Raw genomic sequence first — 13,613 nt, forward strand, 5'->3', positions numbered from 1 at the left:
CATCAGATCCATGAAAGGTTGATCAACTGAGTGATGAGGAATTAAATGGTGTCCATGCATGTCCAAACCTATTTAAATATTTTTTTTAATCAATTCTTCTAACAGGAACAACAAAGCTTGAGAACACAAGGATGATATGTGTTGAGACATCTCAGGTACCTAAGCAGGGTTCCCACAGCCACAGGGCTGGCATTTGCCTGTCTCCCACTGCTGTTTTACCAAGACCTGTGCTCCTATTGCCCTTTGCTCTCCCAGTCCCACAATCAAAGTGTTTGAAAACCACTTGGAAGCAGAAGGGAGGAATTTTTTATTGTTTGGCTCAAAGTTTGGAGTGTGTGTGTGTTTGTGTGCAAAGTGCATACAGTCCTGCTAATAACAAATGGAAGATAGCCACTAATTAACTCAGTCTCCCAAACAAAACCAAAATATGTTCTATCCCCTTGGTTCTGCCCTCTGATACTTTTTTTATTTTTTCCACCAACGAAGGAACACAAACACCCAAGAGTGCTCCTATTTTCAGTTCAGCTTTAAGGTGCTGGAGATTCCCTAACATGGGTAGGCCTGTCCTGAAACCTGCTTCTCCTAACTCGTGCACAAGTCGTCACTTGAAGCTGCAGTGCACACCAAGTGTTGGCCCTACCTATGTAAGGCACCCAACCTTGTTCCATGTGGTGGACCCTCATTCTGTGGTGGCTGATGGAATAGAGAAGCAAGTGGGCTAATAACAAAATACTGGAAAGATGAATTCATGATGCAATAATGGTGCAACTATGTTTGGAATTATGCACTAGCCAAGAAGCCCACCAAGCAAGTTCGAGCACTGAGATGGCCAGACTATGGGGGTGATTTTGTGGGCCAATGGTGTGGATTTAGTTAATGGGTGAATGAGGCTGTGATAGCTCCCTCCATACATATGTCTCACTGTGGCAATGACCTGTTGGGGTGAAGAAGAAAAAAGCTTTAAACAGTCGTACATTGGATCCCGAATGCCTTGCGAGTCGAATGTTTTGGCTCCCGAATGCCGCAAACCTGGAAGTGAGTGTTCCGGTTTGCGAATGTTCTTTGGAACCCAAACATCCATTGCGGCTTCCAATTGGCTGCAGGAGCTTTCTGCAGCCAATTGGAAGTTGCATCTTGGTTTTCGAACATTTTGGAAGTTAACGGACTTCCAGAATGGATTCCATTCAACTTCCGAGGTACCACTGTACAGACATTATTGTATGATCTCTGTCAAATCTGAAAGTATAATGTACTATTATTATAAGTATAACGATGTACTATTATGATTATTTTTATTAAAAAAAATAGGTCCCCCCCCTTCGTTGGTTTGTTAAATAGTTTTAAGTTTAACTTCCTAACATTAAATAGCTTTTTAACAGAAGGGAAGAGCACCACAGACACACAAATCTATGGTGCAACTACATTAGGAATACTGTGTACGGTTCTGGTCATCTCACGCAAATAGGATACCATAGAGTTGGAAAAGGTTCATAAAAGGGCCACCAAAATGATCACGGAGAGAAGAAAGAAGCTCGAGGGACTGTCACCATCCACCTCCCATTGCAGCCTCTCTGCAACTGCCACCACTGGGGTGTCTGAATAACCACCTTGCCCTGAGGGGACAGGAGAATCAGCACTAGTGGCTTTTTCTAAACAAACAAGTTGTCTTATCTGTTTTATTGTAACTTTTTGTTTTTTTAAAAAAAGTTGTGCTTACTTATGTAAGCTGCTTTGTGAGGTCTGCCTGAAAAGTAGCACGTAAATATTGAAAATAATCAAATAAACAATAAATTTCCCTATGAAGAAAGGTTGCGGCGTTCAAGGCTTTTTAGTTTAGAGAAAAGGCGACAAAGAGGTGACACGATAGAAGTTTATAAAATGATGCTCAACGTTAGATAAAGTGAATAAAGGAAAGTTTTTCTCCCTTTCTCATAAAACTAGAACTTGTGATTATCCAAGAAAGAGGGATGATGGAAGGTTCTCGCCAGACAGCGCACAGAGGAACAATGGAAGAGGAGGCAGGGATGGCCACCAACCAATTTAAAGGTAAAGGGACCCCTGACCATTAGGTCCAGTCGTGGCCGACTCTGGGGTTGCAGCACTCATCTCACTTTATTGGCTGAGGGAGCCGGCATACAGCTTCCAGGTCATGTGGCCAGCATGACTAAGCCACTTCTGGCGAACCAGAGCAGCGCACGGAAACACTGTTTACCTTCCCGCCAGAGTGGCACCTATTTATCTACTTGCACTTTTGACATGCTTTCAAACTGCTAGGTGGACAGGAGCTGGGACCGAGCAACGGGAGCTCACCCGTCGTGGGGATTCGAACGGCTGACCTTCTGATCAGCAAGTCCTAGGCTCTGTGGTTTAACCCACAGCGCCACCCGCGTCCCACCAACCAATTTGGGTGGCTTCAAAAGAGCTTTAGCCAAATTCATGGAGGACAAGGCTAACATCTACTAGGTGAGAGAACAGGAGAACAGGATGCTGAACTAGATGGCCCATTGCCTGGCCTGATCCAGCAGGCTCTTCTTATGTTCTGACACGCAGAGCAGGAACGCACTAGAGCCAAGCAGGCAGCCCAGAGGGTCTGTGGTTGCGCTGACTTGAGAAACCAGGCCCACCCCCTGGGGCGGGACCTCCCTACCGGTGCGCAGACAGAAGACACCCTCGCAAACTTGGGAGCCGGCTCTCTCCTTAAGACTCGCCTCTGCCGCCTGCTGCTGAAGCGGCTCCGAGCTGCCAATCACCAGCAACGCTCGACCCGCGCGCTCCGCGCGTCGAGATCTCTCCTGCCTCTCTCGGGCTCTCTAGTTTGCTGCTGCTGCTCCGCTGCTCGCGCACCGAGCACATTCTCTTGCCAGCTTCTGCAAGCGGCAACTGCGCGCGGGGCGCACGCCTGTTTGCAGCCCGTCTTTGCAGGCTTTCCGCGCGCTGCAAGCCTGAGATTCAGCGCGCGCGGCGTGCATGTGCCATTTCAACTTTTTATCTCTTTGCTAAGGGGAGACCGGGCTTCTGGTTTTCCTTGGTGAAGTGAATAAGAGAAGGCAAACTTTCAACCTTCTTCTTTTGGAGAGAGCGATATTCTTATCCAGAGCTGAAGTGACAAATGGGCATTTAAAGGGGCCGCTGGATTAAGTTGACGCTGGCGAGGAAAACACCTCTCAAGATTGCCTGGCCGGACTTGGATGGTGGAAGAGCCGGAATCCCTTCAGCATTACTCCAGAGCTACCCGATGGACTTGGATGTGAGGATGGAAAAGAAAAACATGGATCATTACCTACGCCGTCTGAAGCAGGAGTTGGTAAGAAATGCCCGGGAAAAGAAGGGACTGGGGGACTGGGTAGGAGGAAATAGAGTCTGCCTTTCGGATCTGTCTCCTGCTCCGTTTGCAACTTCCCAGCTAGGGGGTGTCAGTCAATGAATGTTCCCTCTCTCCCGCTCTCCTTCCTGCACAGCGCTTATTTCCCGGGCTTTGTTTAGAGATCTCGCCGTGTCCTTCCTTTGCAGCTGTGTGGCCTCCAATTTCCCCACGGGGGATTTTTTTGTTTCCTTCCAAGCCCCTGGGATGAGATGGGATAAAGAGGAAGACTCCACAGTCCTCTCCCACCCCCACCCCCCACATCACGGAAAGTGGTTTCCAAATCTGTTTGCACAGTTTAGCTTTTGCCGCTGACACGGTGGCTAAATCCCATTGACAGTAATAGGTGTTTAACCCTTCTCTCTATGTGTGTTTGTGTCTTAACGCTCAGCACGAAAGAAGGAACCTCTTCTCTTTTCTGGCTGGGAGCGCTGGCACCGACAGCCACCCCCTCACCCCGCACTCCTTTGCTCTTCCTGCAAAGGCATCGCCTTCTGTTTGTTTAACTGTGACAGGGAGCGGTGAACTTTGTAATCAGTTCAGACACCGAGCCCTTTATCATGAGCCCTGAAAGGGATTATAAACTGGCATCGCATCACAACCTGTTACTGTCTTCCTTCCCCACGTTCTTGCACTGTTAGTATGAGCATCTAACTGGATAGAAAGCTGCACACACCCACATCAAAATTGCGTTCTCCCAAGACCTAACTGTGTACCTCCATTCATTTTCTCCTTCCTAACCTGGACCTGTCAGGCAGGTTTACCCTTGGGCTCCTTCCCAACGTAACTCATCAATTTTTCTCCTCTGGTAGCCCAGCTCTGAAACATTTTTTTTCCAGAGCACAGATGTGGTCGTATCATCTCTCCAGGCTTTCTGGTTGCCTGCCACTTCTTTTAATTATAGGGGTGCCTCCAAATCTTCAGAGGCAGACGCATACCACAAGGCAATCATTTCCCATTGGCTTTCTCTCCTAAGCTTCCGTTTTTTGTTTGGTATTGTACAGTTTTGCTAATAGCCCTGCTGGAGCATTTTAATTTTCATGTAAAGTAGCGACATACAGTTCTGGAAGATGCTGAACGCCACTTGTTCAGTGTCCTAAAAGGAAATGCTGAGCCTCGCATCAAATTTCCATCTATAGAATGTGAGCCTGGCATTCTGGAAATATTTGAGGTCCATTACCCATCACACCAGCTACACCAGATAGCTGTTGCCATTATTGTTATTCCCATTTTACAGACGGAAAACTGAGGACCCACAGCAAAGTTCATACAATTCAAACCTGAGTCTCCCCAACTGCGCAGCTAGACCGTGTTTCCATTTTACAGCCGAATTCCTTCACTGCTGACTCTGAAAGATTTGCATTGACCCGTATTGAATGTCTCTAGCTGTGCATTCAAATAAAAGAAAACTGGAATCCTGGTAAAATTCAGTGTAAAGGTGATGATGCCCAAGTGATGAGATGCAAAGGGCTTTGTCATGTCTCCCTCCTTTCTACCTTGGCAGTGGAGATCCACCACTATACCTTGCAGCACATTCTGACTCCCACCCAATCAATTCCAGTTCCTTCCCTGTCTTGTCACTGCCTGTTCCATCCACAGACACTTAATCTAATTTATGGTGCTGGAGGCAGGCCAGTCAGCTAGAATTTTTTTCTACCCAGACTTTCCCCCTTAAGGACACAGCCAAGCTGCTTTGCAAAATCCTGCACATTTTCTTTAGAAATGCAAGAAGAATGTTATTTCTGCAACTCTTCTAATCTGCGTATTATTTTACAACCCCCTTTTCTTAGCCACTTTCACAGCTACCCTGTAAGGTAGCGCCGCCACCCCACCCCCCAGCATATTACCATCTACAGACTAAACAAATGTTGTCACCTAGTGATAAAGTGGGGCGGAGTTGTGGCTTAAGTTCCTATCTCCCAGATCCACATATAATACCTTAATTACTAGACTGCACTGCTTCCAAAAAGGAGAAGAGATCAGAGTTGTTACCTCTCTCTTAGATGTAAACGGCCCTTTGGGCAGAGATTGACGAGTGTGATACTGAGCACCTCGCACTGACATTCTGCCCTTCCTCCACCCCACGGCTCAGGCACAAGTGTTTCTTGCCGTGACATGTTTGGGCTTGCCCACCAGCAGATGCATCTGTCTGATGCCCTAGTTTTTTGTTCTAATGGATTAGTAATGAAGCATCGGGATGTCTTTAAATAAAGCACTGGAATTGTTCAGCAGGGCTATGAAAATAATAAGAAGAAAGTTCATGTCACATGTGAATAAATAATAGCAACTGTAGTTCTGAGAGAGAGAGGGAAAGGTCATGGAAGAGTCAAAATGGTATGAAGAGCTTGGGTATACAAAAGCTTTCTTTACATCCAAAAGATGACTACCACCAACACTAGTGAATAAAATCCAAGTGGGGCCAGCCCAAACTGGAATTCATAATGCGCTCCAGTGTCTTAAGACCATGATCTGCCAGGGATTTAATTCTAACTGGAACCATAAAAGCAGACCTTTTTAAGTGCCAGAATGTTGCTCAAGTGTCATGCGCATGGGACTGATGCTTTAGTGGAGGTGTGCAAAAGTGCCAGAGTCCCATTTACAGCCCAGTCCTAGGCATATTTACCCAAATGGAAGCCCCAAGTAGGAATATATAGGATTACAATCCTGTACAGTCGTACCTTGGAAGTCGAACGGAATCCGTTCCAGAAGTCTGTTCGACTTCCAAAACGTTCAAAAACCAAAGCGCGGCTTCCAATTGGCTGCAGAAAGCTCCTGCAGCCAATCGGAAGCAGCAGAAGCCCCATCAGTCATTCAGCTTCCAAAAATAGTCCACAAACCAGAACAGTCAACTTCCGGGTTTGCGAGGTTTGGGAGCCAAAATGTTTGGGAACTAAGCTGTTCGACTTCCAAGGTACAACTGCACTCACACAAGCACTGAAGATGCACTGCCAGCAGAAGGCTGCTACATCCAGTGTGTGCTCAACTTGCTCAGGCAGGAGAAAACTGCAGGCAGAAAATACAAATATGGTGTAAAATGACAGACATGCCCACAGTGTTCCTGAGAACGCAGCCCACCAATCAGGGAATGTGCCAAGGATGGTGTCTGTGAGGCAGCCAATGAACTCGTGGGCATGCCTCAGAAATCATCACATGCACAACTTGCCCCCCTGTTCTATCTACCCCAGTGACACAGCCAACAATGGTCCTGCTGCCAGTCCCTCGGGTGTCCTTCCATGCGTGGGTTTGAATCACCTTGCACACAATCCACCTAAAGGGGAGAAGGCCCACAACACAGCACTCACATATCTCCTTGGGGCAGGATATATACAAGCAGGTTGCACAGTCCTCTCCTTGGATGGGGTCCAGAGCCACCCATGGGACAAGCAGTCCAGAAGATGGGCAGGAATATGCAATGAAAGTGGCTGCAGGATAGGAGCCTCTGTGGTCTCCCTGCAAAGGGCAAGGGGTTAGGAAGCAGGAGATTGGAGACCAAGCCTCACCAGGGGGAAGGGGAGAAATACAGCCTGACTCTCCTCTCGCATGCCTGGCAAGAAATATGTCAGGGTCAAAAGAGAAAGGGCTCCCAGGACTTGAAGCTCTATAGAGCAGTTTCCCGACCACTTAGCCACAACATTGGACGGGAATCTGCCTCACTGCCTTAAGACCCGTTAATATGGGTTGCAGCAGGAAACTTAGCCAGATAGAACAATTCATTCTATATATGCAGGGGGACCCAGGTTTGAATCCACAGTACAATCCCACATTAGAATAGGTGGCAAATGGCACCCTACATGTAGGCACACCCTAGCCAATCAGAAGGAGGGCAGCATGGACCAATAGTACGGCCCCTGCATGGACCAAACAGTCCTTTTGATCTGGCTCCTCATCCTGAAAGCCCATGGTGTTCTGCCAGCATTTTTTTGTCCTATATCTTGCCTTCCATCAGCATAGTGGGCTTCTGCTGAACCCTACAGGCACCACTGCCCCAGACCTCCTGGGTCTTGAAACGCTTCACTTTAGGATTGTGCCTTTGTAAGCAGACCCTGAAATATAGATTCCCTGCTCCACCACCAAAAGTATTAATTCCAAGCAGTTTCAGAACTGCTTATATTTTATTCACTTAGATTTTCAAAGTTCTATCTGTTATTTGGCACATGGTGCATAACAACCATCCAAAGTATAAATAATGCAAAACAAACACACGCAAACAGTCAAAGCACTTTAATCATCTAAATTTAATGCTTGCGGACCATAAAAGATGTGCATCCTTATGCCTAATCACTAAGCGCCTGGCTTCAGTGAAATGCACTTTACACTTTATTAAAAATAAAATAAAAAAGATCTTACAACTTGTTGAAGGGGCTTCTGAAATTTGAATTTCAAGGAGGGGTGCTCTTTTTCCCGGATCTGTGCCCTGGGAGCAATCTCATGGGAATCATATAGATACACTTGAACTTGAGTACTCTTGCAAAAATCTTGCAGGCACAGCTGTAGTTGGAGGGAGTTGTCCCAAACATCAGGATCAGGAAGGATGACATAGATGTTACTATTGTAAAGAACAGTTGGCATGGGAATTAAATGAGTTTCAGGTTGCCCCTCACTCTAGAGTAGGAATGGGGGAGAAATTTGATTGAGTTTGCATTTAAAGGTGAACCTACCTAGTTTGCACTTTCTGACACATTATGAGAACTGAAGCACAGCCTTCCTTCAGAATTCACACTTCTCTGAATTTTGCAATGCAGTTCTCCAGCCAAGGGATGTGTACAAAAACACATACACTAGTGTAAAGCATCCATAAGAATACATATATAAGTGAAAATGATATATACAAGAATGCGTTATTTTATGGAAAATTGCTTTGCAAAAATGTTTATATTAGGCAAAATTGCATACAAATATGTGTCTCGTGGGAGAAATTCACACTAAAATGCTGGTGGATTTTCATGAGGTTGTTATTTATTAGTCATTCATTTAATTTTATTTTTTGTGAACTGTTGGGGAAATGTGGAGAACTGAATTTGAGAATGGAAAACTGAGGGGATGAGAAAAAACTAAAGTGACAGATTCACCTCATCTGTATTCTATAGTAGTTCAGTTGATTTTAGTAAATCTACCTTGGATAACCTGTGAATAGCTCCTCTGTTGAGTACAGTGTACTCCTTCATATGAGCAAGCCATGCAAGTAGACAACAGCCACTGCTAACTTCAAGGGAGTCAGATGGACAAAGGCTCTGTATTCCACATCATGGGAGAAGAGAAAGGTGGGAGGGGCTCAGCTATACCCAATGAGACTCCTAGTTGCTTTGTATTGGCCAGGCTGAGATTACATCTCTAGAAAGAAGATGCATTTCTATATAATGCGTCTTTTGATTTGCTAGACGACATTATGCTGTTGTCCCCACTTCCAAAATTTCTCCTGTGGTCATGATGTCAGATCACCTTTCTAAAAAGAAAGCTGTTATTCTTAGAGTTTTATTCATGATCTGTTAGTTTATATGATTTGAAGAGAAACCTGAGTGTTTTTTCCAGAATGGCCTCCTAGAAGTACACAGCACAATACAGCCCAGAACAAAGGAAGCTGCCATTTACAGATTCAGACCATTGGTGCATCTAGTTCTGTATTGTCAACACTGAGTTTCAGCAGCTCTGCTGGGGTTCAGGCAAGGGGTAGTCCCAGTCCTCCAGGGATTGAACTCCAGAATTTTGGCATGTGAAGCCTGTGCTCTAGCCCACAGCTGCAACACTTCCCTTAAAAACATTTATATGGAACATGGGAAGATGCCTGATACCAGGTCGGATCATTGGTCCACCTGGCCTAGTATTGTCAACACTGACTGTCAGCAGCTCTTCATGGTTTCAGGCAGGTCTTGCCCATCTCCACCTGGAATTGCTGGGGATAATAATATTTATATACAGTTGTACCTTGGTTGTCGAACGCCCTGGAACTTGGACATATTGGCTCCTGAATGCCGCAAACCCGGAAGTGATTGTTCCAGTTTGCGAACGTTCTTTTGGAACCTGAATGTCCGACGGGGCTTCTGCAGCTTCTGATTGGCTGCAGGAGTTTCCTGCAGCCAATCAGAAGCCACGATTTGGTTTCCAAATGTTTCGGACGTCGAACGGATTCTGTTCCACTTCCAAGGTATGACTGTACTGCCCTTCGTCCGCAGATCTCAGGGTAGTTCACAAGATAAAAATACAAGATAAAAGCACAAATAAATAGTTAGAATGAAACAATAACCCCCCCTGCCACATGCAGTATATTAATAAAAATATAGAGCATGTTTTCAAAGTATAAATAGTTAGATTCTCCAACAACTCAAGGAAAGTAAATAGCATCTTTCTTTCTTTTTTTGAAAATGAAACAGACCCTGCTCTCCACAATTAATTCTGGGGTTTTCCCATGGATTTTATCAGGATTTAAATAAGATTCTGAAGTGGCTTGTGGATACTTGCTCAGGTTCTGTCTGTGCTTATGTTCAGTTTCCCTGTGATTGACGGGAGAAAAATGTGTGCCCGTTTGAAAAGATAAAATCTGCTGCAATATAACTGTCTGGCAGCACCACACCCAACCCTGAGGCCTTGGCCCCAAAGTGCAAGAGCATGAGCCGTGGGAGCCTGGCATGGTTCAGAGGGCGCAGGTTGGAGTCATATCCGTATGCGTCTGTTAAGCACAGGCGCACAGAAGTACTCAAGTGTGGCAGATGTAGCCTGGAGAATGGGATTACCAATATTATAAGGCTAGACAGGTAGGGCTAGACAAGAAGCACGGAGATGCAGTGATTAAAAAAAAGCGTCCCTAACTGACTTTTTACCTGTTACGCAATGCTAAAATTGTACCCAGGACTGCCAGGAAAGAAAAGGAAAAAAATTGGCAGCCTTGCATAGAGTGCAAGCCAGAATCATTACATTCCGTGGGAGTTTTGCCATAGCTTTAATGGAAACTGAATGACACTCTTACCACAGAATCAAAAGCACATTGACTTGGAAGTAATTTTTTTCGAGAACTGGATTGATTTTCAAAAGTGCAAGATCAATCCCTGAGCATCAGGGTTAATCAGCATATGATTTTGCAGGCTCCAGCTCCAAAACAGTTTTTTCCCCTTCTATATAAAGGCATCTCCCCACTTACATGGGGGTTACGTTTCGGGCTACTGCATGCATAAGTGAAATCACGTAAAGTGGGGAGCATCCTCCAGAAAGCCTCTAAATGCCTATTTTTCCAGCTCTCTCTCCCGCTTTCTCCCCAATCCAGACCAAAATATCTGCAATTGAAGCTCTGGGGCCAGTTGGAGGATGCATGGGAAAGTGGCAGCAGCTGAGCTACCCCACATGTCAGCTGCTAGGCGGGAAGGCTGAGCAGCCTAAACAAAGCCCCGCTGTGCCTCTGGCCTCCTCAGGGCTTCCTCTGCCCTTGCTGACGTCTTCTTTGGGCTCTGGGGAGGGTCTTCTCACGAGTCACAAGGACTCTTCATCTCTCTCCTGCAGAGGTTGGATGGCCATCTGTCATGGATGCTTTTGCTGAGATCCCTATATTGCAGGGAGTTGGACTAGTTGACACTTGTGATCTCTTCCAACTCTACAATTCAATTATTATATTTCTTGGTATGAATCTGTTTGTTTATTTATTTATTCCCCAGTGCCTCATGAATAGGCAGTCACACGTAAGGAGAACGCATGTAAGCTGGGAGGGTGCTATTTAAATATACTTATGGCATAAACTTGACAAAGTCTTGCTCTCCGGTGTAGCCAAAGCTCTGGAAGTCTGACCCAGCCATGTGCTATACTTTGAGCATCCTAATGAAGGCTTGCGGGTGTATTCTCCAGCCTTAGCACATGTGTAAATGGTTTTAGATTTGGTCTTTGATTTAGGTGCTGCATTGATTTAGGCTCACATCTTTATGATCTCATATACCATCTAACTGAGCAATAAAGTAAATTTGCCGGGACAAGAGAAGTACGCTAACAGAAGCCATCCTACATTCTCCTGATGTGAAATATTTCAAATCAATACTCTCTTGAATTAAAATAGATGAAATTTCATTTTTCCAAAAGGCAAGCAATTTAACAGATAGCTAGAACCATCTGGACGCATTGAGGCTGGGAACTGAATCTGTTGACCCTGACTTTTTCCACCACTTAGTTCATTAGCAGCCAGGTCATGACTTGAGTTATTAATGCAGCAGAACCAAAAGTAGCCTTTTTTATATCCCCACATAAAGACAATAAACATGGTATTCTTCACAGTTTAAGTAGGAGTTCATTTTTACGCTCCCAGTTTGCATTGAATAAAATGCTGATTTGCAGTATGCAGACACAACAAGCACTTGTTTTCTGTGTCAAGAGGAGCAGAATAAATGTCAGATTGCAGCGAGGTCTTGTAAGGCTGGCCCACTTAAGGAAGCAAATCTTGTTAATGGTTGGTAATGTAAGGGAGGGGAAAGAGAATGACAGCCAGCAGGATAGGAACTTAGCTTGGCTTTGTTTGATGACTGTTTCAACCTATTGCTTTATAGATGCTGGTAATCATGACAACGTACATTGTTAGGGCTTAATGTGAGAAATTAATTCTGTCAAAAAGCTCACTTTAGTGCCAGCCTCAGCTTAAGGTTTTCTTCCTTCCTTTTTCTTGTTGGGTTCACCATAGTGTAGGGAACTGTTTTGGGCTAGGATCTGGGAGATCGGAGTTCAGATCACCACTAATCGATGTGAAGCGCCTGGATGGTTTTGGGACCATCACTGTCTCACAGATTAATGTACCTGGACATGGTTGCTGTGAGGAAAAGTTTCAGAAGAGGAGATTCGTGAACTTGAGCTCCTTGGAAGAAAGATGGGATACAGATGAAATAATACAGGGGTGGACTTGAGTAATCTGTTGTAATATGGTGGCCTGTGTGAGGCCAAAATTTGGCGCCCCAAAATGGATCTTCTCAGTTCTGGATCTTCTCAATTTTGCACCCCCTTGACTCAGTTCCTTTGCAGGGGAACTGCCCACACTGCCCTAAATCTGGTGCTGAATAATATATGAACAAATTTAAACATAAAAAAGAAGAAACAAAAAAAGAAATAGGATTTCCGCATCCGAACTATAACTGGCACATGGTTCTTTTTTTTCAAAGTACGCTTTTTGAGGTGCAAACCAAACCCTGCACATATGTATAAGCAGACACAAAGAGACTCACAAATCGTTACTCTATAGAATGCTGGTGATGGTTTAGAACTTCTGATCTCTAAGCACCCTGTAGAACAGACTTCTTATTCCAGGTGCAAGCTTTTATATGTGCAATTGTTTTACCTGTTTTTATATACTATATGTAACTTTTATATATGATGTTATATTGTAAATCACTTCAGAGGGTGCCTCATAAGAAGTGATTCATAAACAAAATGAAATAAATACAAACACCACCATAACAACAAGAGCTCACACCCCTGTGAGGAATTGCTGGTATGGAGCACAGAGTTATGTACAGGAAACAACTGATTAACGCACGTCTGAATGATATGTGATCGTGCTTGGTGCCGAACCCAGAAGTGACCTGAAAACATCACTAAACACATCAGTAAAAGGATGGGGTGTAACGAGGGGAAGCGTACTTATATGTGCTCCACTGATGCACATGGGGGCTAGGAACAGCTATCCTATTGAGTGAGACATGCTAAGAGTAAAACAGGCCTTCCATACCTCAAATGCTGGGCTGTGTTCTTACCACCAACTATATAAACATGCTATGAAACTTACATGCATCTTGGTACCTGTTCGCTGCCCATGCAAGAATTCCCATGTATAAGAAAGCATGCAGAAACATAGCTCATAATCTAGCCGTAAGCACTTTCCACAAATGCGGTAACTCCAGAAGTGTTGCCACAACCATAGGAATTGTTCCTGAACATCTATGCTCCTGGGTCACACGTTGTGTTTTGCCCACGTGATCACATACCTGTGGCTTTTGGGGAGCAGTGCTCTGGAGCAGCAAACTGCATGTGTGAGTGTCCCTAAGCTTGCTCCACATTTGCTGTTGCTGTTCTCGAGCAACATAATTACCTGAACAAAGCCTGGTACATTTCGCTCTGACGTCCTTGCAATGCGTTCAGCATCTTTGAGTGTCCCATGAGCAGTCATTGTCTATGCAGATCAGTGGCTGAGAGGCAGCATCTGTTGATACACAGTTTTGCCAACATGTGCTGAGCTGTGTGATATATTGCTTGTATAAATACACTCTGAATATAAATATGCTGGAACTGGGCTTCC

The 13,613-nt window shown here is 44.9% G+C and overlaps 1 protein-coding gene across 1 annotated transcript in view; it reads left to right on the forward strand.

Moving 5' to 3' along the window:
* Nucleotides 1–2,650: 2,650 nt before the first annotated feature.
* The window catches only part of INKA2 (inka box actin regulator 2), a 28,448-nt gene continuing 17,485 nt past the window's right edge, over nt 2,651–13,613 (forward strand). Inside the window, exon 1 of the mRNA XM_081009885.1 lies at nt 2,651–3,304. Within this exon, the coding sequence (XP_080866011.1) occupies nt 3,236–3,304 (69 nt within the window). The 5' untranslated portion in view covers nt 2,651–3,235. The remainder of the gene's footprint in view (nt 3,305–13,613) is intronic.

The sequence above is a fragment of the Podarcis pityusensis genome (genome assembly GCF_964106645.2).
Source record: "Podarcis pityusensis genome assembly, chromosome: 6".
In the NCBI taxonomy this organism is placed as follows: domain Eukaryota; kingdom Metazoa; phylum Chordata; class Lepidosauria; order Squamata; family Lacertidae; genus Podarcis; species Podarcis pityusensis.